The sequence below is a fragment of the Strix uralensis genome, chromosome 4 (genome assembly GCF_047716275.1).
Source record: "Strix uralensis isolate ZFMK-TIS-50842 chromosome 4, bStrUra1, whole genome shotgun sequence".
In the NCBI taxonomy this organism is placed as follows: Eukaryota; Metazoa; Chordata; class Aves; order Strigiformes; family Strigidae; genus Strix; species Strix uralensis.
In genome coordinates this window covers 116,922,710-116,949,186 of record NC_133975.1, presented here as the reverse complement: position 1 = coordinate 116,949,186, position 26,477 = coordinate 116,922,710, and the positions used below count along the sequence as shown (strand labels likewise).

At 43.1% G+C, this 26,477-nt stretch overlaps 1 protein-coding gene across 10 annotated transcripts in view; it reads left to right on the top strand.

Annotated features, from left to right (window-relative positions):
- Positions 1-26,477, top strand: part of SYNE3 (spectrin repeat containing nuclear envelope family member 3) — a 78,417-nt gene that overhangs the window by 8,031 nt on the left and 43,909 nt on the right. For 6 of the 10 annotated variants that reach the window (XM_074868706.1, XM_074868705.1, XM_074868707.1 and 3 more), the window contains exons 2-5: positions 4,383-4,644; positions 18,620-18,777; positions 21,651-21,823; positions 22,268-22,577. In XM_074868706.1, coding sequence (XP_074724807.1) covers positions 4,590-4,644; positions 18,620-18,777; positions 21,651-21,823; positions 22,268-22,577 — 696 coding nt within the window. In that variant the 5' untranslated portion in view covers positions 4,383-4,589. The remainder of the gene's footprint in view (positions 1-4,382; positions 4,645-18,619; positions 18,778-21,650; positions 21,824-22,267; positions 22,578-26,477) is intronic. The other 4 variants (XM_074868708.1, XM_074868709.1, XM_074868711.1 and 1 more) reach the window with 1 other exon arrangement.

The following is a 26,477-nucleotide window of genomic DNA, read 5'->3' as shown; positions in this document are numbered from 1 at the left end:
GTAATTAGGGAGACAAAGAAGAAGGAAGAAAGAGAATTATGGCAAAGCAGTAAGAGGAAGTTACTGCAAGGAGGGTGAGGGAGCGGGAGCGTGTCATTGCCTGGCAGCTGCCTGCACCCTAGGCTGCGTGAGGCAATCATAGCTGTGCCACCTTCAGCTGTCCACAAGCTAGCTTTCATCACCACCCACCAGCCTAGATCTCATTGTCCACATCCCTGTTTTGCCTGCAACGCCATGTACCTTCTCCAGTGCTGTAGAAGACAGGTAAGAACATCTTCTGTTCAACTGCAAAATACCCCTTCTTCAGACACTCTCTTAAAGGCATCCCTTGTCACGATGCTTGTACACCATACCCACCTGATGGCAGTTACCTAGGGGGTGCTTGGAGCGGGGCTACCAGAAACCCTAAAGATGCCTTCAGCATTACTTTATTTCTTCCTTCAGCTATTTGTTTGTCCAGCTATTGTGTATTGTGAGAATATTTAATGATGGAGGAGGGCCGGTAGTGTCATTCTGGTCTGCAGAGCAAAGTAGCATTTGCTGTCTGATGAAAGAGATGAAGGTGTTTATAAAAAACATTTTTTAAAGTAATTACATTTAATCCCAATACTTTAAATGCCATGGCCTTTTTTTTTTTTTTTTTTTTTAAAGCTCTGCTGGTCTTGAATAGTTGTAGTTAGTCAGTGCTGAGGAATTTACCTGGATGTTAACAAGCTGCTTCAGTGCTCCACGTGTACTTGTTTTCTATGGTGCACCCTTCCTGTGTCATCTATCACTCTGGTATTTGTGAAGTGCTTTTAGGTTGTTGCTACCAGCAGGTTACACCTTAGTTTGGGGATTTGCAAATAGTCATTGGTTCTTTTAGTCTTGCTCAAACCAGATCTGACATTTTTCAGGGTTTGGTTGTGTGTGTGGGTTGGGGTTTTATGTTTGGGGTTTTTTTTAATGCTAACTGATAAAGTCAAAATATTTTTGTCTTGTTAAATGGGACAAAGCATAATGATTACCTCAGCCTGATCTTTTCAGGTGCTCAGCTTGCAGTTGGGACACCTGAATCATTAGGCTGTGCCTAATGATTAGGTTCTGCATAATGATTCAGAATTTACACAGAGTGAAATTATACCAGAAAGAGAGACCAAGAACTTGACGCCTGTCTGTGCCACCCCCGCCAGTTACCTCCAAGCCCAGTACTTAGGACAACCTGAATGCTTTGGTGTGGGTGTTCCTTCTCTGAAAAGTCCTTTCACAGCAATTCCAAACCAGATTCTTTGGGGAGTAGCAATTGCATGGACAGTCTCTTTATGCCAATATTATTCTAATGCAGAATTAAAATATAGATAGAAGTATGATCTTTCCCAGAAGATGGAAATTTTGATTCCCATACATCCCCAAACTGCATTTCATTGTTACAGAGAGAGCAGCTTCCATGTCTGGCCAGCCTATGATACCAATCTCCACTACCTCTTGGTAGACTTTCACCTGAGCACTTTCATGCTTTTTCTCCCAGTCTTGTCCTCACATGTAATCCTTCCCAAATCCATGTCATGACCATCTCTCAGATTCCTCCTTAAAACTCTTTTGCTGCAATGTCTATGGAAATTTGACTGTGGTTAGGCAGCTGCCTCTCTGCCTGTGGCTTTTCATGCTGACTAATACTGCCTCTTTGCTCCTATGTGTGTCTCCTCATCTGTATCCATATTCTGCCTCATCTGTTCTGCCTCAGCAGTAACCTCAGCAAATTGAGGATGCCTTTGCTGCTCTACACATGCTACCTGCAGCATGGTGAAGTGCTGGTTCACAGCTAGGACCTGAGCCTCTTCAGAGTAGTAAGAATATGTAACACAGTTGTAATGGTCTCCTTGGAAAATAATTTTTTATACTGCTGCTCTGTTTTCTACCTGAGGGGTTTCATAGCTCTTTCTTAAAACTTAGACAAGGCTTTATAGTTTATAACCCTTGTAACCCTACTGGGATGACAACTTCTGTTTCCTAAACAGTTAGTGGTCTGGTACATGACCGGCTGTCCAAAGATGCAGACGATTAGTGGGCAATGAGGCCAGTCTGTCCAGATTATCACTTAAGTATGGCAGGTTAATCGGTGGGGCAATGTAGTTATTTAACTCCATGGACTGCACTGGGGTTGCAGAAATATGTTTCCTTTGCAGTGCCTACACACTGTCAGGTAATCTAAGATCATCCAACTGGTTTTCTTACAGATGTAATTGAATCCATATTTGAACATAGAAATGTCAGACTAAAGAAGGGGCCATTCAGATGCTTTCCACTACCACAACAGAAATGATAGTTGGCCTGAAGAGTTGGAAAAACACTGTTCAATCCCTCACTGAAACTGAAAATAGTGTTCTTTGTATGGGAAAGAAGGGAATGGCATGTCAGATGTGGGAACATTTGGAATATTGTGCTGAAATTGCAGTTTCCTTTTAGAATATGGAAAAATGTAAAATCAAATTTGGTGTAAAGGGAATTATGCTCAAGTGGTAATCTAGGATTTATGTATTTAAAATATGTTGTGATACTAACTTACTGAAAGTTTTATGGGGAATGCTGCATTTCTGACTGTTAGTTTGATCCTTTTATTGCTGCCTCCAGTTTGTGGCTGTCTGTACTCACGGGAGTAGCTACTGGGCTCCTTTGCTTTCTAGGTTCGTCATCCAAAGAGACCACTTCTTACTGTGTTTTAGAAGCTGCTGTGTATAGCTGATGTTAGCCATATATGCTCTGCTTCCTCAGTACTAGTAGTTTCAGTCCTTTTTTTTTAACAGGACTATGGCAAATTTACAGTGACTATGGGATTTACCACAGGAGAGAGAGAACAGAGGAAAAGCATGCGAAGGGGTTCATTTATAGGCATTTTTAACTCCACCATTCAGGCAGTGGCACAATCCTAAAACAACCCTGACTTGACTATCAGATAAATGGACTGCTCTCCAGTTTACATTCCCCCAGGCACTGTATATTTTAGTCTGCAGGCTGATGTGTTTTGAGATGTTCTTATCGTTTCTAAGGATTATTCATGTTAGCAAAAGGCTAACAAGACAGTTGGAAAATAGCTGGTTTATCAGTTCCCTCTCTAGAGGTACTGACCGCATTGATAACTCCTTAAGATGTTCCTCCTCTTCTGTCCTTTGGCTTTTTTCACCGTTGGTGGCAAAATTCTGTGTTCGGTTGACTGCATTGGGGTCGCCGTGGCACATGGGGGTCACAACCTATCTAAGGTCTTCAATTAATCCTCTGTATTAGCAACTTCACACAGTTAGCTTGATCGACAGTTTCTATTCCATTCCTGCTGTGCCACCTAGATTTTTCACCCCATCTTTGTTCCTTTCTTCAGTTTTTCCCAATGCTGTTCACTTGTGCTGCTTGGTTCTGAAATTGGTGGAGAGGTTTTATCCCTGTTTGTATCTGTAACTTCTAATTTGGAAGTAGAATTTGAATTAACTTTTTTCCCCCAAGTTTTGTTTTCACTGATTTCTCCACCTTTTCTCCTTACTTTTATTGTAATGCTAGAAATGCTGTTCAGTGTAGTACAAATTATGATACACAGCAACTGTAAAACTAGAGAGATTGTTGATCATAAGGACTTGCTTTGGATTTATACTAGCTTGAGTGTAAGAGGGATCTGGTTTGGTCTTGGAGTATATTAACTAGATTTATTAGGATGATGCAAATGGCAGTGGGTGGGTAGACCAAACCAGTGGGTTTCATTGAATGTCTAACAGCAGATGTACGCAGCAGGATCATAATTAATTGAGAGAGAATGCTGCTTTATATTTTCCACTAGCTTTGGGGAATCAGGAATGGAGAATTCATCGTGTGCTCCATCACGAGAAATAGCTAACGCCTACAAAGTATATTCATTCAGCCAAATTGTGCACAATTGTGGTATTGCGTGAAAATATCAGCTATCCTCTTTTTCACATTGCATGGTTGTAACTGACAGCAGAAGCTAGATTAGTGTGTCAGTCTGTGAAGGGAATCTCCTGCTAGAGAGTTGAAAGTAAAAAAGAAACAGAAAATAAAGTGGGTAGAAAGGAAAATTATAATTATGTTAGAGGTTGAGCTGATGACTTCTAAAAATCTCAGCTCTGACATGTACCTGTCTGCACTTTTACTTCTTGCTGGTTTTCATGCTGTGTTTTCTGGAGTAATTCCTGTTCAGCAAACATCTGTCAGGCATAATAATTTCAAGCATTAATCCTTACAGGAATTAACCAGCTTGTTAGCTGATGACCTGAACTAGATGATAGTTTCTGGGGATTATAACTATTTAAATCTTACCTACCTTTCAAACAGTGGAAGCATGCCATGCTGGTTTTCTTTTCTTTCTTTTTTTTTTTTTTTCTGGGCTGATGTGTTTTTAGATTGTCATCCCCTTTCACTCCTACCATGCAGTAGGAGGCAGAGAGGAAGTCCTGTGCTGCCTCTGACATGAGTAAGGAGGAAGTCAGCAGTTTTTCTTCGCGCCAGACTTGCTCGTGCTGCCAGCCGTGCCGAACCATTGTCACAATGCCCAGCGGAGGCTAGGCTGGATTGAGTTTGCTGTGCTGGAAACCCATTGGGGAACTTTGATGAAATCGCCACAGACTTTTACCTGCCCTTTTTTCCAGAATTCCCAGGATTTTGGTAAGGTTTTTGCAAGGTTTGTTACTTTTACTTCATAATGAAGTGAGATGGTCGTGACCATGCAGCTAGTCTGTATCTTTTGGCTCCTAATAACTTTTGGACTCCTTTTTTGCTTTCCATTAAGTTTGCCAGAGAGATGGAAGTGTCAAAGATACTAAGTTCCTTGACATTTCAAGGATTTGAATTATAATGAAAAGGAGATAGCAATTGGTGGCCTGCTGGGGGAGGGCAATGGCTGAGGGCTCCGGCAGCACCTGGCTGGTGACACGCGCAAAGACCAGCCCACTTGCACGCTTGTCTCCGGAGAAAGCCCACATCTTGCCTCCTGCTTGGTGCTGGTGCTGCAGGGTGCTGGGGGACAGGGTGGGAGGATCCGAGGGCAAGGGCCCTGTGTGTCAAAATAAGGCCCGATAAACTGTTTTGTGAGCAGCAGGCCAGGATAGAAACTCTTTCATGTAAGGCAGGAAAAAAGAAGTGAAAATATCCTACCATGGTGGACACCACAAGGGTTGGAGATAAGGGGCAGCCAGTGAAGTTAATAGAGAGTGTCTGTTGGGAGTTGGGAGTGTTGCTGGCATTCAAGACATGATAACAACTTTTACAGGCCAAAAATGTTCACCAAGTTGGGACTTCTGAGATCCCTTCCCTGAAGTTAGTTAAATAGTGTGGGTATAACGTCCCATAAATGACTGTTGAAACATGACCTGGGTGTATGAAGTAAGTTAAAAAGAGATTAAAGAAACTCAGTATTATTTTTCTAAGTAGGAAGTATAGTTTGCACAAGCATTGTCACTTGTGTTGTGCTCATTGAGCCCAAACGTGGTCATTGAAGGCTCTGTTGTGCTGTGGTTTAGCAGTGGTCCCCTATCACAGTGTCGGATGTGTTTTCCTCCAGGAAGGTAATAACCTGCTTCTCCTGTTTTCTGAATCAACCTTTAGCAAGGTACCTACTAAGCCCTGATCTGTGAATTCAAAGGGGAAATAGCAGGGAAAATCCCAGTGATGTGAAATACCTTTAAAATATAACAAGTGCTTGTGGTATCTTTAAAAGATGGCTTTGGAGACTACTAAGGGAAGATTATTTCTTTTAGATCAAAGTTAAGTTTGTGCCATGATGTATATTACCCCTTGGAGATGAATTATATATTACTTGGGTTATAAAAATCTCTACCTTTACACCTTTTCCTTCTTTCAAGTGTTTGAGACTAATTAGTGCTGTGACACATCTGTCAGGAGATGTTCGTCAAATATGTGTGTGCAAATCCTCAGCTGATATAAACCCCTGTTGCTCTAAATGTATCTCTGCATTGGCTCTCTGGTGGCTGGCAGCCCAAGAGGTATGTCCCATAATATTTAGGATGGGATTTTCAAAGTTGCTGAGAAGTAGGCCCTGAGGTCCCATTGGGGTCTAAATAGAGCTGAGCTGCCTCATGTTTTCAGATGTTCGCAGGAAAAAAAGAGCTTTGGTTTCTTACAGTATTCCATTTCTAAAAGGTAATTAAAAGTGGATGATGTAAGAGTGCAAATAAGCATCGGCTTTACTCTCGCTGCTCAGCATGGTAATTATCTGTGATCACAGCTTTAAATAACTCTCTGGTCCTCCTCACTGGAGGTTGACTGCTGACAAACGTGGCTTACTGCTGAGTTGTGCTGCCACTTTACTCTTTGTTTTAGTTTAGATTTATCTCAGTAGGAGGATGTTCAAATCCCCTTTATGTTCATAAACTATAGGACTTCAGTCCTCAGTCAGGCTAAAAAGACTGCTAAAAAGGCAGTCCTGCTTCATCTTGGAGGTCTTGTTCACCCCTGTTGTCAAATCCTGGGCTACCAGAGTGCTGGAGTAGTGGCGATGCTGGTCTCTTTACAGAACTGAAAGTGTGCTTGTGCTCCAGTGGCTGCTAGGAGGGGTCTCTGCAACTGAAAGCAGAGATGCAATCTTGCTCTCTAAACCGCAGTGCCTGACGAGCACGCACAGTGGGAGGGTGATGAAGACATGGAAACTGCAATAGTTCAGGCAAAAATGAGTCACGGGAAAGCAGCCTGTTTTATTCAATTCCTGGAATGTTCTCAGTCACTCAAAATTAATTTATAGCCACCATTTTGCAGTGGTCTACTTTGTTTCTGAGCTTGGGGATGAGGATGCTGGCCGTTCCAATAGTGTATTTTGTTTGGGACACAGGGAGGCCTTGTTCACCCATGGGTTTGTCTCAACACAAACCAGTGCCGTTTTGCAATATAAAGCCTGTCATTATCAGCTTAATGCAAATATTACGTTAAATTATGTCCAGAGTGCTGGCTGTTTAGGTCTAGCTTTACTTACCCTGCTGTATGTTTTTGACAGCATTTCAAGTGTTTAGTTCTTGCAGTGGTCCTTTTTCTCTTTCTTTATATAAACAGATCTTCCTGTTCTGTACAAATTAAAATCTGCTAATTTTTCCATAATCCTGTGCTTTGATCCCATGAAAATAATTCTTATTTCAATCAACAACTTCAGTATTTAAGATTAGTATTGTCCTACTTGCTAACTACTTTTTTTTTTTTAATACCGATGAGTCTCACTTTCACCATATCTCATTAGCATCATCCTAGTGGTAATGTTTTGAAAGACATATCTGAGAAATCTTATGTTTTGGGGAGCTAGTGCTTCAGCTGTTCTTCTAAAGGGGACAAAAGATACTATGCCCTTAGAGTATACTTGTTAAGTATTTGCAAGTGACTTTTTCTAATAAATATTTCTAGTAAATACTTGACTTAAAAGGTTTATTACTTTAAAAGCTGTGTGCTTAGTGCTCCCAGGTTGCACACAATCACTCTCAGAGGTGGAGGCATTTTACTGATGGTCAAAAAAGATTTTAACATTGGTTTTGTAAGGGGAAAAAAAAATGTATGTGCAAAAAACCCCTAGATCCAAATGTGGAAACAGTGATGTGGATGAGGAAAGGATGCAGACTTGGAGACAGATTGACATCCCTTAGCCGTGAGCACCCACATTGTGATTGTAGACCTCTTTAGGACATGGGATTCCTGCACAAAGTAAGTTGTCCCAATTCTGGCATGAATCCTTGCTTGGAAGTGCCCCTCTCTCGCACTGGCTTCCCAGGGAATCGCAGGGCTCCTAGCTCAAGGTGTCCCACTGACAGCCCGAGGTTCAGTGCAATGAATCTTCTCTCCTGGTGTGAGACACACTTCAGAGTCCTAGCATGTTTGTAGACCCCATGATGAGGCCATGTGCTCTAGCAGGGCTTGAGGATCATTTTCTGGGTATCTCTGTCTTCAAGGGGTGGGTGGAGGACATGGCTGGTGGAACCACCACAGCTTGTGCAGAGCACTCGAAATACAGCCGCAGTCTCTAACAGCCCTTTCTCTGTCCACCACTCCATGTCCCTAAGTACGCACTGACACATTGCTTTCATTGCTGAACCCCTTCCAACATGCCGTTTGTAATCTCTTTGGGACAGAGGTATTATCCTTTTAACTGTAGGGCACTTCTGCTCACCATAGGGTGCTCTGAAAGTACAGTCTTTGTATGGGCTTAACACATCAGGGTCCTGATTATGAAAATGGCCCTTGGGAGTTACCATGTGACAAACGAGAAGAGCAGCTGCCAGCCAGCCAGGGAAGATGGACAATTTCTTACTAGGGTTGTGATGCCAAACCAAAATTACGCAGTGAAGCTGGGGTATTAAGAATTGCAAGGAAGAATTATTTGGGAATAGTGTACAGAGCAAAACTAATTTGCAGAATATATTTGGCAAATAATTAGGAATAACCACACCTTTGAGAAAATGAGATTGTCAATATACAATATATGATCAGCGAAAGAGAAATGATTTATCAGATAGATTACTCACTCTGAATTGTTCACTGATCTCTAGCCCAGAGGCAGATATCGCAGAGGTTTATTAGTCAGTATATCAGTGCTGTGACTGGCACCCAGTACTGAGGGATCATACAGTCTGCTGAGGACAAGTGGGAGATAATTAAATACATAAATTCTAGCCTCTAGAGACCATGAGACTAATGCTGTTGGCTTGCAGTGCTTTTTTGTTGGCTGACTGATGGTAAAACTCTTAGGGAGCTGAGCAAAGCTGAAACCTAGCCAACTTCAGCAGCTGGGGACAAGTTCACAAGATGTAGGTTGCTGGTAAGCCTGCAGGTACCTTTCAGGGGCAATTTCCAAAGCAGATTCCCTGGATCTGAAGAATTTCTGTTGAAGTTATAGAGCAGAGGTGTTTAACCTGTGATTTCCCAAACTAAAGAGTCTGTGAATGGTAACTAGGAAAAGGAAGCCTCTTGGCATTAAGTTTAAAGTCACTAAACGGAGATCTGTATCTCTGTAGAGACACTTGAAGGTGTACATATTAGAAAAGGTTGAAAATCACTCTCTGCAGTGTTTATTAACTGAATTATCAATTCTATTCTTGTCCTTTCAAGTATTTCCTTATTGCCTAGACACAAGAAACAACCTTTGAAGCTGAGGTGTTATCTGTAAAGGGGATAGAGATCATCTTACTCCCAAGGGGAGCTGAGTGAATAGATGCTCTAAAGATTGTTTAATACCTCAATAATGTGGGGATAGAAGATCAAAATCTAAACCAGACAGATATCTAATACAGATACTCTGTCTCCTTGTTGGTAAAAAGGAATTCTAGACCAGTACTAAAACCTGCATTTTACTTCTCTAATTGAATCATGGTAGACCAGCCTTTCTCCTGGAGTGACTTGGAAATGCTGAAGTGTGTGTATGTGGAGTGTATGGAGTGGGGAGAGATTTGTAATTAAGAATCCTCACCTATACTTTTTACTTCCAAATGACTTGAAGATTGAAATATAAAAAATAAAAATGCTGTGGTCAGATCTACTGATTGTCATTCCTGATACTAAAAGGGAAGGTAGCCCCAGGACCCAACTCTGCCTTACTTGCACATGATGATTCCATTCAGATATAAAACTATTTTTAAATTTTAATCTCTTTTTTTAGGAAATGACTTTTTAGACCTGGGAATTATATATTTTCCACAACAGTCTTAGAAAGCGAAAACATACCCCATTTGCATTGTCTCTCACCAAAGTCTGAAATTAATCTTTAAAAAAATGGTTGGAAAAAATAAGGCTTTTTTGAGAGTTAGCCTGTGCAGAACATGTCTGCTTTTCAGTTTTTTCTATCAAATAGATAGAAAATTGTCAGGTGTGAACATGTTGTGGCAGAATGTCTTGCATTAGCCATAGACTTCCTATGGATTGTTTTGTAAGGGAAAGGAAATGGTTATTGACATGCATGAGTGCTGTACTCATGATGTTAGCATTCCTTGGTTGAAGGGGATGCTTGTAACTAGGATCTGGATGTGTTTATTCCAAAAAACTATTTATTCTCTAGCTCACTAATTAGGGCAAACAATCGCTGACTGTCATAAACATTCATTGCAAATAACAGACGAATAGGCTGTGTTGGAAGATGGCCAAGGTGATAGGATTAATGTTTTGAGTCTCTAAAAGAATACACTGGAAATAACTACACCTTTTATTTGAAACCTTGAAGGCTTCTGCACCTACTCAGGCAGTTTAACTCAGTTCTGTGTGGGTGCAGCTACACGGGAGGCCTTCAGCCCCTCGGCGGGTAAAGCATCAGCTACTAGTAACGTGAGTCAAAATAGCTCCTCCTAGACTCGACCAAAAATATTCAGCTTTGGAAAAACAACGGTCAGTGCTTTGCCTCTCTGTGATCTGTGCCAATGATGGACCCTCCGCTCCAGCCTGAAGCAGATGGGTCAGAGCTCCCAGCTCTGCTCCTTCTCAGAGCTATATTTACAGTAGCCAGGGAAGCCAAGAAGTTATTAAATTATCCCGGGTACAATTCCCAGAACCAAAATTTCTTCCACACTTATGCATTTGTATAAAAATTGACACATTCCAGTGGGTTTTTTTAATTTATTTTTTTTTCACATTCAATGCCAGAACCAAATGGAAGGGGTTATGAAAAGTTTGAAGTATTTCAATAATTGGAAAATGGTCTCCCTGATGGTGAGTGATTTGAATTTCCTGGAGCATTTTTGGACTTTTATTTTTGTAAGAACTGGTTTCTGGAAACTAGTCAATTAGTGCATGAATATAGGAATCCAAGACATATTGAAACCATTTAAAAGCCCGTGCTCTATAAATGTAGGGTTTAAAAAAATGTGTAAAATGGGAGCAGTTGTGAGAAACATTTTTGAGGAGGTTTTTGGTTTTTTTTTTAAAAAAAAGCAGCATGACTTGGCAAAGATAAAATAGTACGTTAGGAAACATTGCAAAACAATAGGATAATTCTAAAAAAAAGATACTGCACTTGCAAAATAACTTTAAAAGCTCTCAGTAGTGCATTACAAATATTAAAGAAGTAAATCTCATAATACCCTAGTGAGAGTTATTAGGTGCACTAGAAAGATTGATGAAGTAGCTGTGTGTAAGTAAGAAGTGCTTAGAGAAATTTGGCCCTGTGAGTGCTGGGTGGGTTGTGTGGAGGATGACCTGTGCCTTTCACTGTGTCGGGGTCTGCTGTGGAGACCCAGGCATCTCCATGTCCCTCAGTGGTGCTGCTATGATGTAGTGGCTCTAAGAGCTATAACGCAGAGCACTCAGCTAATTCATTTATCCGCTCTTTCAGCAAGACAGCTCCAAGACCACAATTGATACAAGACTGCCTCTCTATCTCTTCTCTTCAGCCCAGCCCAGCAACAAACTGGGCATGGCTCAGGAGCTGAGCAGGTTTTATAAGCAAAACCCAGTTTGCTATTGCTTTGGATCTCATTAATTCAGGTTGCAGTATTCAGCCTGTGGCCCGTGGGCAAGCCGGGGGACAGCACGTGTGCCCCCAGCACCCTGCCAGCTGCCCCTTCTCCCCAGGGAGCTTGGGAACACGTGGTGGGTTACAGTCCTCTGACTTCCCTCCTCACTGAATGGCTTTGTGCCTGGATGAGAGAGGGGGAGAGGAGCGGTGCTGACTTGAGTCAGGTGTGTGTTGCCACGGGAGTTCATCTTTCTCTCTTCCAGAGGTACAGCTATTCCATGCATGGTAACTGAGCCACCGGTGGCCCAGTACAAGCCCTGCTTGTGCTGCAGATGTGCAGTGGGTCTGGCAGAGCAACTGGGCAAGGGCTGAGGCATCAGACCCTCTGTGGCACTGAAACACATGTGCCTACCCAGACATTGCCAACCGGTGTTTTCGGGGCCATGGAGGGTGACTCAGATAAGCTAGGAAGACTAGTGTTGTGGGATAGGTTCAGCTAAAGGATTCTGGAATTAATCTGTGTCTTACATTTTCCTGTTCCTGAAATGTGCTTTTTATAACCTCTGGACATGCTGCAGGAGCTGTCCTGGGTTAGTTACGTTCAGCACCCTGAAATACACTTCTTCCTTACCTCTACTAAGTAACTGTGTCATTGCATTTGGACAAATAAAACTTGGTTTTGCTCAGCATCTCATTATCTATGCTAGAGTTTCTTATGCATAGTTATTACCCTCATTTAGTAACATATGTGTAGAGATGCTAAAAGCTTTCTGCAGTATAAATACACCCTCCACAGTATGAATTAATACACCGATTCAAGTGGCATTAAAATGAAGAGCTGTTCTGAACATCCACATGCATTTGAAAATGACTAAGAATGAAGATAAAAATAATTTTGTACAAATTGCTCAGAGGATCGTACCTGTGAATAAGGTGAGGCTTTCCCTGGCACAGTGGGTCCTAGCAACTAAGCCTGCAGCCTGGGATAGGGGCAGTCTCATGATGGTACAGGTGACCCTGATGGTCTGCTGCCATTGCAGGTTGGTCAGTGAATACTGGCTTTACACAGCTGAACAGCTCAGGGCTGTTCCAGGAGCTGCTATGTCTCCTTTGTATTTCCTGTAGTGATCAGAGCCCTGTATTTTATGTCCAGAAGTATTGCTTGATCATTTAGTCCCAGTGATGCAGCAGAAATGGGGTAAATACTGTTGATTCATTAACACTTACCCAGTAATCATTCATCCCAGCTTTAGGAGTGTTTGCAAAGAAATTACAGATACTGCCAAATTTCAGATAGTCAACAGCTGTTCTTCCTCCCAAGCAGAGAGTAAGTCAGAAAACATAATTCTTCCTCGCAGATATCAACCCATGCCTTTAATTTGAAGTCCTTTGAAGAGGGCTTTAAACGAAAGTTGCTGGAGGAGGGGAACCTCAATCTATCACAGGTCAGCAGGAGAGCACCTGGAGAGCAGCACAAAGGAATTCCAGCCACTCCAGCCAGTGAGTCAGCTTCAGCAGGCGCACAATTTAAATGCCTCTATGCAAACGCACATAGCATGGGGAATGAACAAGAGGAGTTAGAGGCATGCACACACCTGCAGGGCTACGAACTTACTGGCATCAAAGAGACGTGGTGGGATGGCTCCTATGACTGGAGTGTTGGAATGGAAGGATACAGGCTCTTCAGGAAGGACAGGCAGGGGAGTTGAGGAAGGGGTATTGCCCTCAATGTCAGTGACCAGCTGGAGTGCGTGGAGCTCTGCCTGGGGATGGATGAGGAGCCAACTGATAGCTTAGGGATCAAGATTAAAGGGAGGGCAGGGACAGGTGATATTATAGTGGGGGTCTGCTATAGGTCATCTCATCAGGAAGACTGAGCAGATGAGGCCCTCAATAGACAGATAGGAGCAGCCTCACGTTCAAAAGCCGTGGTCGTCATGGGAGATTTCAACCACCCCGATATCTGTTGGAGAGACAACACAGCAGGGCATAAGCAATGCAGGACGCTCCTGGAATGAGTTGATGGTAACTTCCTTCTCCCAGTGATAGAGCAGACAACAAGGAGAGGTACTATGCTGGACCTTGTTCTCACCAACAAGGAGGGGCTGGTGGGGATTGTGAAGCTTGAGGGCAGCCTTGGCTGCAGTGACCATGAAGTGGTGGAGTTCAAGATCCTTAGGGCAGCAAGAAGGGAACACAGCAAGCTCACTACCCTGGACATCAGGGGAACAGACTTTGGCCTCTTCATGAATCTGCTTGACAGAGTAGCATGGGATAAAGCCCTGGAGGGAGGAGGGGCCCAAGAAAGCTGGTTGGTGTTTAAGAATCACCTCCTCCCAGCTCAGGAGCGATGCATCCTGACAAAGAGGAAGTCAGGTAAGAGCACCAGGAGATGTGCATGGATGAACAAGTTGCTCCTGGACAAACTCAAACACAAAAAGGAAACCTACAGAGAGGGTGGAAGCAAGGACAGGTAGCCTTGTCAGAGAAATTGTCTGAGCAGCCAGGGATCAGGTTAGGAAAGATAAAGCCCTGACAGAATTAAATCTGGCCAGGGACATCAAAGGCAATAAGAAAGGCTTCTATAGGTGCATCGGTGATGAAAGGAAGAGTAGGAAAAAAGTGGGCCCTCTCTGGAAGGAAATGGGACACTTGCTTACCCAGGATATGGAGAAGGCTGAGGTAGTCAATGACTTTTTTTCCTCATTCTTCACTGGCAAGTGCTCCAGCCACACTGTCTAAGATGCAGAAGGCAAAGACAGGTATTGGGAGAATGAAGAACCACCCACTGTAGGAGAAGATCAGGTTCGAGACCATCTAAGGAACTTGAAGGTGCACAAGTCCATGGGACCTGATGAGGTGCATCCATGAGCCCTGAGGGAACAAGTGGTTAAGCCACTATCCGTCATATTTGAGAAGTCGTGGCAGTCTGGTGAAGTTCCCACTGAGTGGAAAAGGGGAAACCTATCCCCCCTTTTTAAAAAGGGAAAAAGGAAGACCCAGGGAACTACAGGCCAGTCAGTCTCACCTCTGTGCCCGGCAAGATCATGGAGCAGATCCTCCTGGAACTGTGCTAAGGCACATGGAAAGTAAGGAGGTGATTGGTGACAGCCAACATGGCTTCACTAAAGGACAAATCATGCCTGGCAAATTTGGTGGCCTCTACAACATGATTACCAGCGTTGGTGGATGAAGAGCAACTGATGTCATCTACCTGGACTTGTGCAAAGCTTTTGACACTGTCCCACATGACGTCATTGTCTCTAAATTGGAGAGACATGGATTTGATTGATGTACCACTCGGTGGATAAGGAATTAGCTGGATGGTCATGCTCAAAGAGTTGCAGTCAACATCTCAATGTCCAAGTGGAGAACAGTGACAAGTGGTGTTCCTCAGGGCTTGGTATTGTGACTGGTGCTGTTTAACATCTTTGTGGGTGACGTGGACAGTGTGGTTGAGTGCGCCCTCAGCAAGTTTGTCAACACCACCAAGGTGTATGGTGCGGTTCATACACTGGAGGGAAGGGACGCCATTCAGAGGGACCTTCATGGGCTTGGGAGGAGGGCCAGTGCAAACCTCATGAAGTTTAACAAGTGCAAGGTCCTGCACATGGGTCACAGCAATCCCAAGCACACATCAAGGTTGGGCAGAGAACGGATTGAGAGCAGTCCTGAGGAGAAGGACTTGGGGGTTGACGAGAAGCTCAACAAAGCCAACAGTATCCTGGGCTGCATCAAGAGAAGTGTGACCAGGAGGTCAAGGGAGGTGATTGTCCCCCTCTACTCTGCTTTCATGAGACCCCACCTGCAGTGCTGTGTCCAGCTCTGGGGCCCCAAGAGTAAGAAAGACATGGACCTGCTCGAGCAGGTCCAGAGAAGGGCCATGAAGATGATCAGGGGGCTGGAGCATCTCCTTTATGAGGCCTGGCTGAGAGAGTTGGAGTTCTTCAGCCTGGAGAACACTCTGGAGAAACCTTATAGTGGCCTTCCAGTACTTAAAGGGGACCTAAAGAAAGCTGAAGAGGGACTTCTTACAAGGGCATGTAGTGATAGGACGAAGGGTAATGGCTTTAAACTAAAAGAAGGTAGATTTAGATTAGATATAGATATAAGGAAGTTCTTCACTGTGAGGTGGTGAGGCACTGGAACAGGTTGCCAAGAGAAGTTGTGGATGCCCCCTCCCTGGAAGTGTTCAAAAGCAGGTTGGACAGGGCTTTGAGCAACCTGGTCTAGTGGAAGGTGTCCCTGCCCATGGCAGGAGGGTGGAACTAAGGTCCCTTCCAACCAAAACCGCTCTGTGTTTCTATGAACTGTGCCTGGAAATGGTGAGTGGGTTCCAAAACGAAGGGCTCCAGGACACTGTAGCTGATTGCTTCAGCCAGGGTCTGGCTGCCCAGCATGGAGGAAGGAGGGAGGAAGGGATGCAGTCAGTCTCAAGAGGCAGCCCAAAATCCATGTCAGGTATTGCAAGTCATAACTACCATGAAATCCGCCTGGGCATTGGGTCAGAGTCTGTGCTAAATTTAATCATCTTTATGATACTAGGTGTAGGAATTGCTTGACCAAAATCAGTCAATGATGTTATGAAGGCAGTTGGAGTAGCAAAGTGTTTTTCTTCCTTTGCAAACTGGTGATCTTAATATTGAAATAACACTTTTGTTGGCTTCCTGTGGTGGCTGCTTACGTGGAACGCCTGTGTGTGGGATGGGGGTCTGTGTATCTGTGGGTTTTGGACGTAAAATCCTTGTGCTCAGAGGAGAGCAGCATGAGGGCTGAGTGTGAGTGGGGTTTTCTTCATGTTAGATGACAGTAGATTTTCCACTGCTTCTTAACCCTGTTTGATTGCCCTCTACTTTTTGTGAGAAATAAGGCTAGGATAATGTAATGTTCTGTATTGGCTACTCCATGACTGGAGTTCTGAAGCCAGTTTTAGATATGATATGGATGTTGCCAGGAATAGAAACCTCTTCTAGGAAATTAATGCCACTCCTCATTAGAGTCTACCCAGCAAATGTACTGTGAGTTTTTGTTTCACAATAGCATAACTGGAATCGCCACATCTTATACTTGCACATTCAGAAACTGTTTGTCTAGAAATGTATGTATGTAACAATGAAAATTTTAGGGGACAGTCTCTCTACAGCTGCCAGATATAATAAGAAATGTTAATGTGAAAAGGAGTTGATCAGTCAGCTACAAAGAGGTGTGTGCTCTTTTCCGAGGGTTGGATTATTGCAGTTCAGAAACATCAGTTCTAGACCAGTCATAGCTATGTCCTTCTCCAAATATTTAGCAATCCACTGAGAATAACATTACTCCTTTAGCTGGCTTCATCCTTAGGACTCTTGTGATATAAATCAATGATTTTAGCTTTAATTATATATCCTGTCTTATTTTTTTATATTTGGGAGAGGAAGTAGCTGCCCTGTGCCACACCACCCTCACTAAATCCAGTACATCCTGTGCTATTCTTTAATCTTTCCAAGGTGAGTTCACACTTTTTAAAACTGCCCTTTAGCTCTGGGAGTTACAGCTTTGGATTCTGCCCTGTCTGACATCTCTCACTTAGAGATGAATTCCCTCCTGCATGCAAATGCAGCTCTGCTTGCCTGTGCATGGAGATCTGACCCATTCTCTGCTCCAGGAATCCCTGTAGGTAGTGCAGTAGCTGGTCTGTAGGTGCAGTTCTGTCCCTCTGTTCTGGGACCTGTTGAGCATAAAGCCTGCTGTAGTCTGGGAAGCAACAATGTTGCCAGACATCAGTGTTGTGAACACTAAGGTCTTGTTTCCTCTGGTTTAATGTGGAAGAAAACGCACTGGGAGCTGCAGGGGGAGGACATCTGATACTGCATGAATCCTTTTACCTCATGAACGTTGCCAGGATGGTGGGAAGCTTTCTGCCAGTGGGCAGAAGAAGAATGGCTCTCCCTTGTAAAGACAAAGCTGCCGAGAGTTGAAGTGGTTACAAACACCACTGGTCCAGCTTTGCCAAGAGCCATGCTTTGCCTCTCGCACCAAGCACTTTCTTCCACATGAATTGTTTCATGGAAACTGAGGGGGCTGCTGTGGAACTGAATTCTGCACAACAAACCTGGGTTCAGTAATTAAGCCTCAAACTTTACTGCGAAAATATTTGAGTGATGAATAACAAAGCGGAAGAATATTTTAATTTACAAGAGACACTGACCGCTTGGCTGGCAGTAGTTGTAGGATGTGATCCAAAACCATTTAATGTCAATAGCTATCTTTCTGTTCACTTCAGCAGAGCTGACCTACAGGGGGCTTTATTATGATTCATCCTTATTAGTCAAGTTTAGTACAACAGTGCCTAAGGGTGAGCGTAGGATGGCTCTCCTCTACTGTACAGACACAAAGGAGGCCCTGTGGGCAGCAGAGAGCTTATGCTCTACACAGAGAAGACACAAGAACACATCAACAGAGCAACCAACCATCATACCCTCCCGCTGGTTGGGAAAGGGCAACAAGAGAGAGGGAAGGGAAAATTAAAAGCTTGAAGCCTGGTATGGAATAAAAGAGGTGGCAAAAGAAGAAATCCATCAGTGTTGATATTCCCATGTAATAGCTTCTGAGTAGTTTGTCTTGGCAGTTGCTGGCCAATTCCCATTCCTGTGTGTATCCCAGACTCACTGCGTGTGCATTCAGATAACCTCTCCACGGTCTCAGCAGAGCGAATTAACCAAGGGCCTAAGCATCTGATCCTGATCTCATCAGCTTTAAAGGGGTTATATACCTCTAAGTTAAGCATGTGCTGAAGTGTTCTGCTAGCCTGGTGTCAGGTGCTCAATACATGAGCCTGGAAGGGCATAGGAAGAGTTTTGTACTGACTAGACACTAGGAAGAAACAGGAAGTATTCGTGATTGGTGTAGCCAATCTGGAATAGACCACAAACACCAGATTAATCTCATTTGAAAGCTTTGAATTAAATCTGTTTACTGTAATGGAGCCTCCCACAGTTCCCCACCTTCTTTTTGTTTCCTGATATATTTTCATTTGAGAAAGTTGCAGGGTGAATATGTTCTCTGTGCTCAACTGAATCATGTTACTGCTATATTTTTCAGTATTACCATTAAAAAGGAAAGCCACGACATCATTAGCTTTTTTCTCTTGCTCCTTTAGATTGCCTTGAATGTACTCCTGTTTAGGTCTTAACCAAAACCTACTTAGTTCCCTGTTTTTTGTCCTTTCAGCTTCTTTGAATGCAATGACTCAGCAGCTACAGGATGAATTTGACAGTAGCGTGGAGAATGCAGAAGCTTGGATGAAGGCCATCCAAGAGAGACTGAGGATCAATGACAACACCAAGGGACCTCGATCTGCCCTAGAAGCCAGACTGAGAGAGACTGAGGTAAGGGAAGAGTGAATTAGCAGTTCAGAGGTGACTGCCACTGCTGCCATTGTTACAGCAGTTATTGCTGTGAGCTCTGGAGTTTTCAGCTGCCACTGCTTACTGGAAGATTGGTCCTGTGTGGATGGGTTTACATCAGTATTCTTTCTAATTTTTCCCTCTGCAAAATGTTTACAGACATAGAAGAAGAGAATGGCAATCTGATATCACAGGCTTCCAAGCTTTTCAGATTGATTTGGAAGACTAGCAGCAGGTTTGGCAGGTTAAAATTTTTACACTCTCCTGTGAGCATGCTCAAACTGAAACTATTGAGTTTCTGCTTGCAATTACCCAATTACCAGGTAGTGATTTGCAGAAGTCCAGCATATGGTACGAGAGAATCAGATCACGTTAGTGTTCCATCTCCCTCAGGACTCTGGCACTAGTGTCCTAGTAATGGGCTGTTCTAGAGTAATCCCCTTGTCCTTTTCCATAAACCCTGCTGATAAGACGGTTTACTTTACAGCTCTGCTTTATAATCTGTCTAATGAAAAGGTAAATGTTTTAGTTTTTTTCTGGTTTTACTTAATCTCTTGTATAACTCTTCTCACAGAGATGCCGTTGCAGATTGTGCCTACTCTGTTACTGTGATTTCACATTCATTAACTTCAGTTTCATTAGATGTTATCTTGTTCTTTTAATTTCTGAAAGTGAAACACTCCTGTTTGTCCCATCTCTGCCATTCATGATTAGAGGGAGTGGTGGTATTTCTATGATTAACATTGAAACTATTTTTTATACTTGTATTACCTTTAATTCCAACTAGTCTGTTCTTTAAATTAAATGGTGAAATCTTTCCCATCATTATTTACCCAAAAGTCTTTCTTTTTGTGTGTCTACTCATGTTTGGAGTGCCTCTTCTGAAGTTTAACAACTCAAAAAAAAAATTGCACGCTTACATGGAGCTGTGGCTCATTGGAGGCTGGATTTTGCCTCTGGCACAATACAGAGACTGTTCATGGAGTGATGGATGATGGGTGGATTTGCATGTCAGTCATGAAAATCTGAAGTATTTCCTCTTGGTCTATAGATTTATTTCTGCCCTTAAATTGTTTTCACCCTTTCCTTTCGTCTGGGAAACTATGATATGTACAGTCTCAAAAAACATGCAAGAAACACAGGAACTTGAGTAGGGAGAGTGGTAGTTTGGCAAAGGAGGGGCATCCATGGCAGAGATAACAAGATGTGTAACATTTAGAGGTTTGTGGTGATTTAATATGGCCTGAACTGAGGCCTGTTGATTTCTGTGGGCTTTGGAGGAGGCCTATAACATGCAAAAAATCATGTTAGACTATTTTTTCAATTCAGACTTTGGAAATTTGTCACTCTAAAGAATAACGAGTGTCTGTTCTCTCTTCTTATGTGTACCTTATCCACCTCCTGCTCCCTCATCCTGCCTCCTTTCTGGGCCTGGCTTCCCTGTCCAGCTCACATGTCCTCGTAATGTGCTTGCTGCTTCACCTATTGGCTGTTTCCAAATCCAGTGATCATTTTTCAGTTCCTTTTTTGCATCTGGCTTGCCTTTTTTAAAATGCTTCCTTCCTGTCGTTTATTTTCTGTTAATTTGTTGATGAAAATGCCAGCCAAAGATCACAATCATGTTAAAAACAAATTTGGAAAAGAAAAATGCCTGTACAGCCTCTGCTTTCTCTCCGACTGTTGTCTGCTTTCACTTGCTGGAAAAATGTCAGGCTTAGAATGCAGCTTTACTCTTAAATTTTTCATGTTGGGTGATAGCTATGGCTTTTATTTTATTTCTCTGCCCTACCCTTTGCCCTGCTTTCCTGGATTCTTTTAATCACACTTTTCATAGTAGATGGTTCATACAAACACCTGTTTATACGTCACATGCAGATGTGCTGTGTACATGCCAAAAGAACAGTCTTTTCCTGATTGTGAAACTAGAAATCCAAAGGCCTGTGATTTGGTGTCACCTTTGCAATAACTGATGTGATTTTTTTTTAACAAATCCCATAGGCCTAATCTTTCCAAAAGGTGTTGGTGATTCTGAACTTCTCCTTGTTTTCATTATAGAAGCTTTTTCCTTCAAACTTGAAAGCCTGAAGTTTGCTAGGAGTTTGTGGAAGAACAGCAAGAAAAGCTAGTCTGATGATATCAGAAGTTTGGATAAAGTGATGCTGAAAGTTGATATCCAAATTGGGACAATCTGTTACATTGTACAGAACTTGTGCTGATTTTCTGGGCAAAGGGAGAGAGTCTACTTAAAATTAGACAACTTAACTTTCCATTCCTGGCATTCTGATTTGTTTTTAAACCATAACAGTAAGATACATGTTTTCACCAATTCATAAATTAGCAATTTAGGGTCAAAGGAAAATTTGGTAGCAGGCAGAAAATTCCACTAGTTCATTTCTCTTGGCTTGTTTTCTGAGCCAACTTTTATATGCAGTGGGAAGCCTTTTTAATATGCTTCATGATTTCTTATCGTAAAGCTTAAAATTGAGACACTGTAGTGTATCCTGTGAAGATTGCCTCTACGGTCTTTGGCAGGTGGTGGAAAACAACTGGCATGTGGCAACACAGTGCTGTAACTTTATAACAACAATGGAAACACAGCCACAGATATTTGATAGAAGGTGATCCGGTTTTTGTAGCTAACTTAAAAGGTTTTCAACTGCTATATAGTTTTCAATTAAATTCAGTCCTTTAGGATGTTTAAGAATAAACAAGTCTGAAGAAAAGTTCATATTTTCCTTTCAGGAGAAGCTTTGCAGCAGGGACTTCATGATTCCTGGGTAAAAAAAACCTTCTAAATTTCATCAATTATACTCGCTTTCTTTTCATGCTTTCAGTCTCATTTGTTTTTCTCATAGAAAATACGTGCGCTGGAACCAGAAGGCAGCTTGAAAATGGACTTGATTCTTGTAAAGGCAGATGCTGCTCTTCGCAGCATCAGTGAGGATAAGAAGCATGAGGTACTATCTAAACTGAAAGACATTAAAGCCTTGTGGGAAGAGACAGCCATATACATTACTCACTGCCACAGGTAAGACAAACGCTCTTTACACAAGAGTGCTATTATTTGGTGTGTTGAGGCAGTTGTCTCATTCAGTGCTTTCATAAAGTGCTTCCTGCCTCTCTCTGCTGCCTGGATTGTAGATAGCAACAACTGCTAATCCCATTCCTATGAGCATGTTGGGGACTGTGTAGGGAGAGAGGGTCGGTGGGACCTCAGTGCTCTCTGCCTTCACAGCCCAGCCCACCTTATGGTCTGGAATAGATGAGTTTGGCCAGGCACCAGGACCTCGTACAGAATATTTCCTCCCCAGAGCAGGGAGGACCTGGGAAATGAGTCCGGACCCTCTGAAGTCAGAGCAGCTTAAAATTGCTGAGAACCTTGTCCTTTGCTTTGAAGGCCTTTTGAGCTTGCCGGTCGCCACTGCTCCCATCATAATTTCATCTAACTCATCTCTCTTGCTCTCCCCAACAGCCGTATTGAGTGGGTCTGGCTGCACTGGAGTGAGTACCTGAAAGCCCAAGATGAGTTTTACGCATGGATTCACAACATGAGGGTGACCTTGGAGCCTGACATTGAGTTGCAGCTTGGCTTAAAGGAGAAGCAGTGGCAGCTGAGCCATGCTCAGGTTCTGCTGAATGATGTCTTAAATCAGTCAGTCCTGCTGGAAAGGCTGCTAGAGGAAGCTGCTTCCTTGTTCAGCAGGATAGGTGACCCCAGCGTTGATGAGGATGTTCAGAAGAAAATGAGGGTGGCATATGAAGGAATCAGGGAAGAAGCTCAGGTACACCTATAAAGAGTGGGAGGTGTTCAGAGTTCACCAATCTACAGTATTGTTTGCTATCTGCTTCTTGAGTGATGGGGCTTACCTGGTAGGACCGAAAAAAGGAACAGAGCTGAGGACCCCTGTTCTTTCTGTCAGTGGACTGTTTGCAACAGTCCACTGTTAACTGGAATGCTCTTACACTGTGCTTTATAGTATGTTGTAAAGTAACTGCACGGTGCTTGCTGTGACCTAGGGAGTATTGGTTTATGTCATCTCTATATAAACTTTGAATTATTCCTCATCATTCAGCACATTAGTGATCCTTGTATAACCAGATGCAAAGTAACTATTCCTGGAGCCAGGGAATATTACGTGCACATACCCTTGTTGGAGGAAGTAGTGTTAGTCCAGATCCAGAGCTGTACTCTATGCCTGCAGAACTGGGGAACACGGAGGTGGGAGTCAGCTGTGCCCCGACGCTGAGCTCAACTAGCCAATTCCAGTATCTGAGAGATTTTCACTGCACACAGATAATAATTCTTTCCTGATGCTAATCTTCCAGCTCAAACAGTTGTTAGATAGGCCGGGTAAGACATTCTAGTTCATCTTACTAGCCTATAGCAATAGAAATACACAAAGGGATATTTGATATATATATAGACACGTCTATCCCAAGCATATAGAGATTAAAATCTAGTCTTTGTCTCACAGTGACTTCCAGGAGTTCCACAGGCTGGAATTACCTGGTGCAGATAGAAATAATTTTCATTATGTTGGTTCTGCTATCTGCCTGTCTCATAATGTTGCCTTCCATATGTTCCCACACCTACACCCCAGTCCAGAACTGGAGCCTGACAGTGATGTATGCTCTCCCTGCCTGGGTGCTGTCATACAAAGTTAACTTCAGAACACACTGGAAGAACAACATTGGGATGCTCATGCCGTTGCTCTGCTTGCTCTACAGATACTCTTTCTGTTTTTTAAAAAAAAAAACACCCCGAACCCCAAAACAATGAAAAAACCCCCAAGCTGGCACCTTTCATGAGCATGAAATTCAGTTATTTTTTAGCCATAAAGATAAAACTAGTGCTAATGCGTCTCTCCAAAAAACAGAGCATATTTGGAAATTCTGTAACTGCAGCTGCCACTAACAGACTTGAGTCTCAATGTTGATTATTTATTTTTAAAGGTCAATCTCTTCATTACAAGGCAACTGGATTTATGAATAAGAAGGTTCCTGGGAATTCAGCTGTTGTCTATCTAGATTGCCATTTAAAATTCTCGTTCACTCTCTTCTAACCAAGATTTGTCTTTGGTTTTGAAGCAGGAGACAGTCATTATTTTAATAAGGCAGTTCTTTCAAACAGGTTGTTTGAATACTCAAAGCCAGAATGTGACCTCTCTGAGACTAGTTTTACATAGCGTAATTTCTCTAACTGACTTGGATACATGCTGGTGTAAATGAGATCAGGAAGTGGCTCATAATAGTTAGACAAAATATGTCTTTATGTCTCTAGCCAACTGAGATGCTAGAAAAAGCTTTTCTTTGGCATTGGTTACAAATACCACATTTCTTAGAAGGATGGAGTGAGAATCCAGCTAAGAAATCCCTCTGTCAGGAGGCATGGAACAAAGAAGGGAGTTGGGAAGCCTTGGATTTTGCAGCTGAAGTAAATGCAGAGTTCATTAGCTAATGCCAAGGTTACAGGCACCTTGGGAATCATGTTGGAAAGTATAACACTAGTTAGAGAAGCCCTGGCACCTCTTCCAGCAGGAGGGAGAAATGAATGAAAGAGATGCAGGAGTTGTAAGGGATTGCTCCGGCCCCTCACATGATGAGAGGCCAGGCTAAATGTGCAAATGCCAGCTGAATGCCTGAGCTGCCTCCCAAAGAAGGCTCACTGGTGTTTGTAGATTACACTTGTGTTTGAAGAGCATTTTTAGGTCCCGTGCAGTTGTCCAGCTCTATCAGAAGTCAGGCTCTTGGACAGTGTTTCTTAAATGGTTTGCTTGTGACATTGCTTCTCCGGTATGAGCAAATGGTGGGGTTTTTTTTCTTTCTTAGTGCTAACATGTATCCTTATAATTTTCAAATTTTAAAAGCTTGTAATTTTCTTTTAATTACATTGACAGGAATATTTGTAGATTTGGCAGCCATGTCCTACATGCTTTCCCTTGTCTAGTAAAATAGCAATATGCAGAGGTAGATGGCTGTGGATTTTAGCCGAAGTGGTAACTGAAGATGGTGAGAAAAGTTAGGATATACAGTATGTTGATATTTAGACAAATATATCAAATATGTCTGAGCACATCAGATGCATTTCAGTCCATGTTGTCTCTGTTTACTGAAACCTAGATATTTATAATGCCAACCCTCATGTACCCTGGAGCTAAGACTAAAAGCACCAGGAAGGGCTACAGGAGCTTTCTGTACTCTACTTGAGATGCCACAGAGGGATTTAAAGCGGGAACTTCCTTTATGTGCTGTAGATTGCCTTCCAGAGGAGGCTTGTTTGCCTTTGCTGACTGTAAGGGGAGCTTAGGGGAGAGGCATTAGTTTCCTATGCCTCTGTCCACCCTCCTTGAGTACCCAGGGCTGGGCATATCCTGCCCAGACACATCTCTTCCTCTGCAGTCCATAGCAAACCCATTCTTTTCCTGTCAGTGCTCTCACTCTTTCCAGAGCTATGTCTTTGCTTAATGTCTCCTCACATTAACCAAGTGCATCTGGAGATGGAGTTTAATATGGTCCTGCTCCCTGAACAGCTAACCTAACAGAAACAAGTGATACCATATTTTTCATCATTAGAAAGTTTCCCTGCCTAACCTCCTGGGGCAGGGGGGGCTCAGCCACCTCTTTGTAAGTCTTTTGTTTGGCAGCTAGCACAGTCTATCCAGATCCATGGCACCTCCTCCTTGACCTCATCGACCAGCAGGAGTATCCAAACTGTGCGTTCCTTTGTTTTGACTGAATAGTCTGTCCAGGGGTGGGTCATTTGGACTTCCTTTTTAACCCTCTATGTACTAGTGTAAGACTTCTGAGTTTAATAATAGCTCTGCTTTGTTATTCTGACTTCCTCCCTTTGGAGCTTCTGTGAGCACAAGAAATTATCTTAATTCCCTGGAATCAATCAGCTTAGGCTGACTTATTTCACTTTGATGTTTGGCCCATTTACGCCTCTCTAAGATTGCATTCTTCAAGTCCCTAACTTGAGGTGAAGGTGAGAATCATTTATCCTGCATGCACCTCTGCAGATTTGAGAATCAAGGCAAGGGGATTTAGCAAACAAGTGAGGTGTTCTGCTGGATACATCTTGGCCACAGATGTCTGCAGTCATAATTCTGCTTATTGGTCTCATCCAAACCCATGTTTGCATAGGTGGTGCTATTAAAGGTCCTGCCCTAATAAGTGAATAGCATTTCTTCTTCCTTGGGAAGCAGTTGTCCCTTAGCTGTCCCTCTTTTGTCCCAAAGAAAGTCAACTAACTTCAGGGGAGTCACTCTTGATTTGCACAAGTCAGCAGAGATTGCAGTGGCAGAGTGGAAAACAGACTGATGTGGTGCCAACTGGAGAGTGGTGACTTTGTACTGCATCATGGGCATAACCTATCACAAAGGTGAAGGGTGGAGTCCCAGAGGAACGACCACTCCACAGCACATGGGAGATCCCATGGTGACTGATGCTTATGGCACCCTTCTGCTGGCCTGGCTGGGGAAAAGCTGACAGGACCATGATGGCCCACTGCCAGCTCAGGCAGGTTGATGGGTGTGGGGACATGCCCAGAGCCTCACAGAGACAAGGGAAACGCAGAGGGGACTTTGAAACTCTGCTCAGCATTGCAGCTATCACCCTACTCTCTGTGGAGGGCAGCTGGGATGAAGCTCTGCTCAGGATGCGTCCCATGATACGCAAAATGA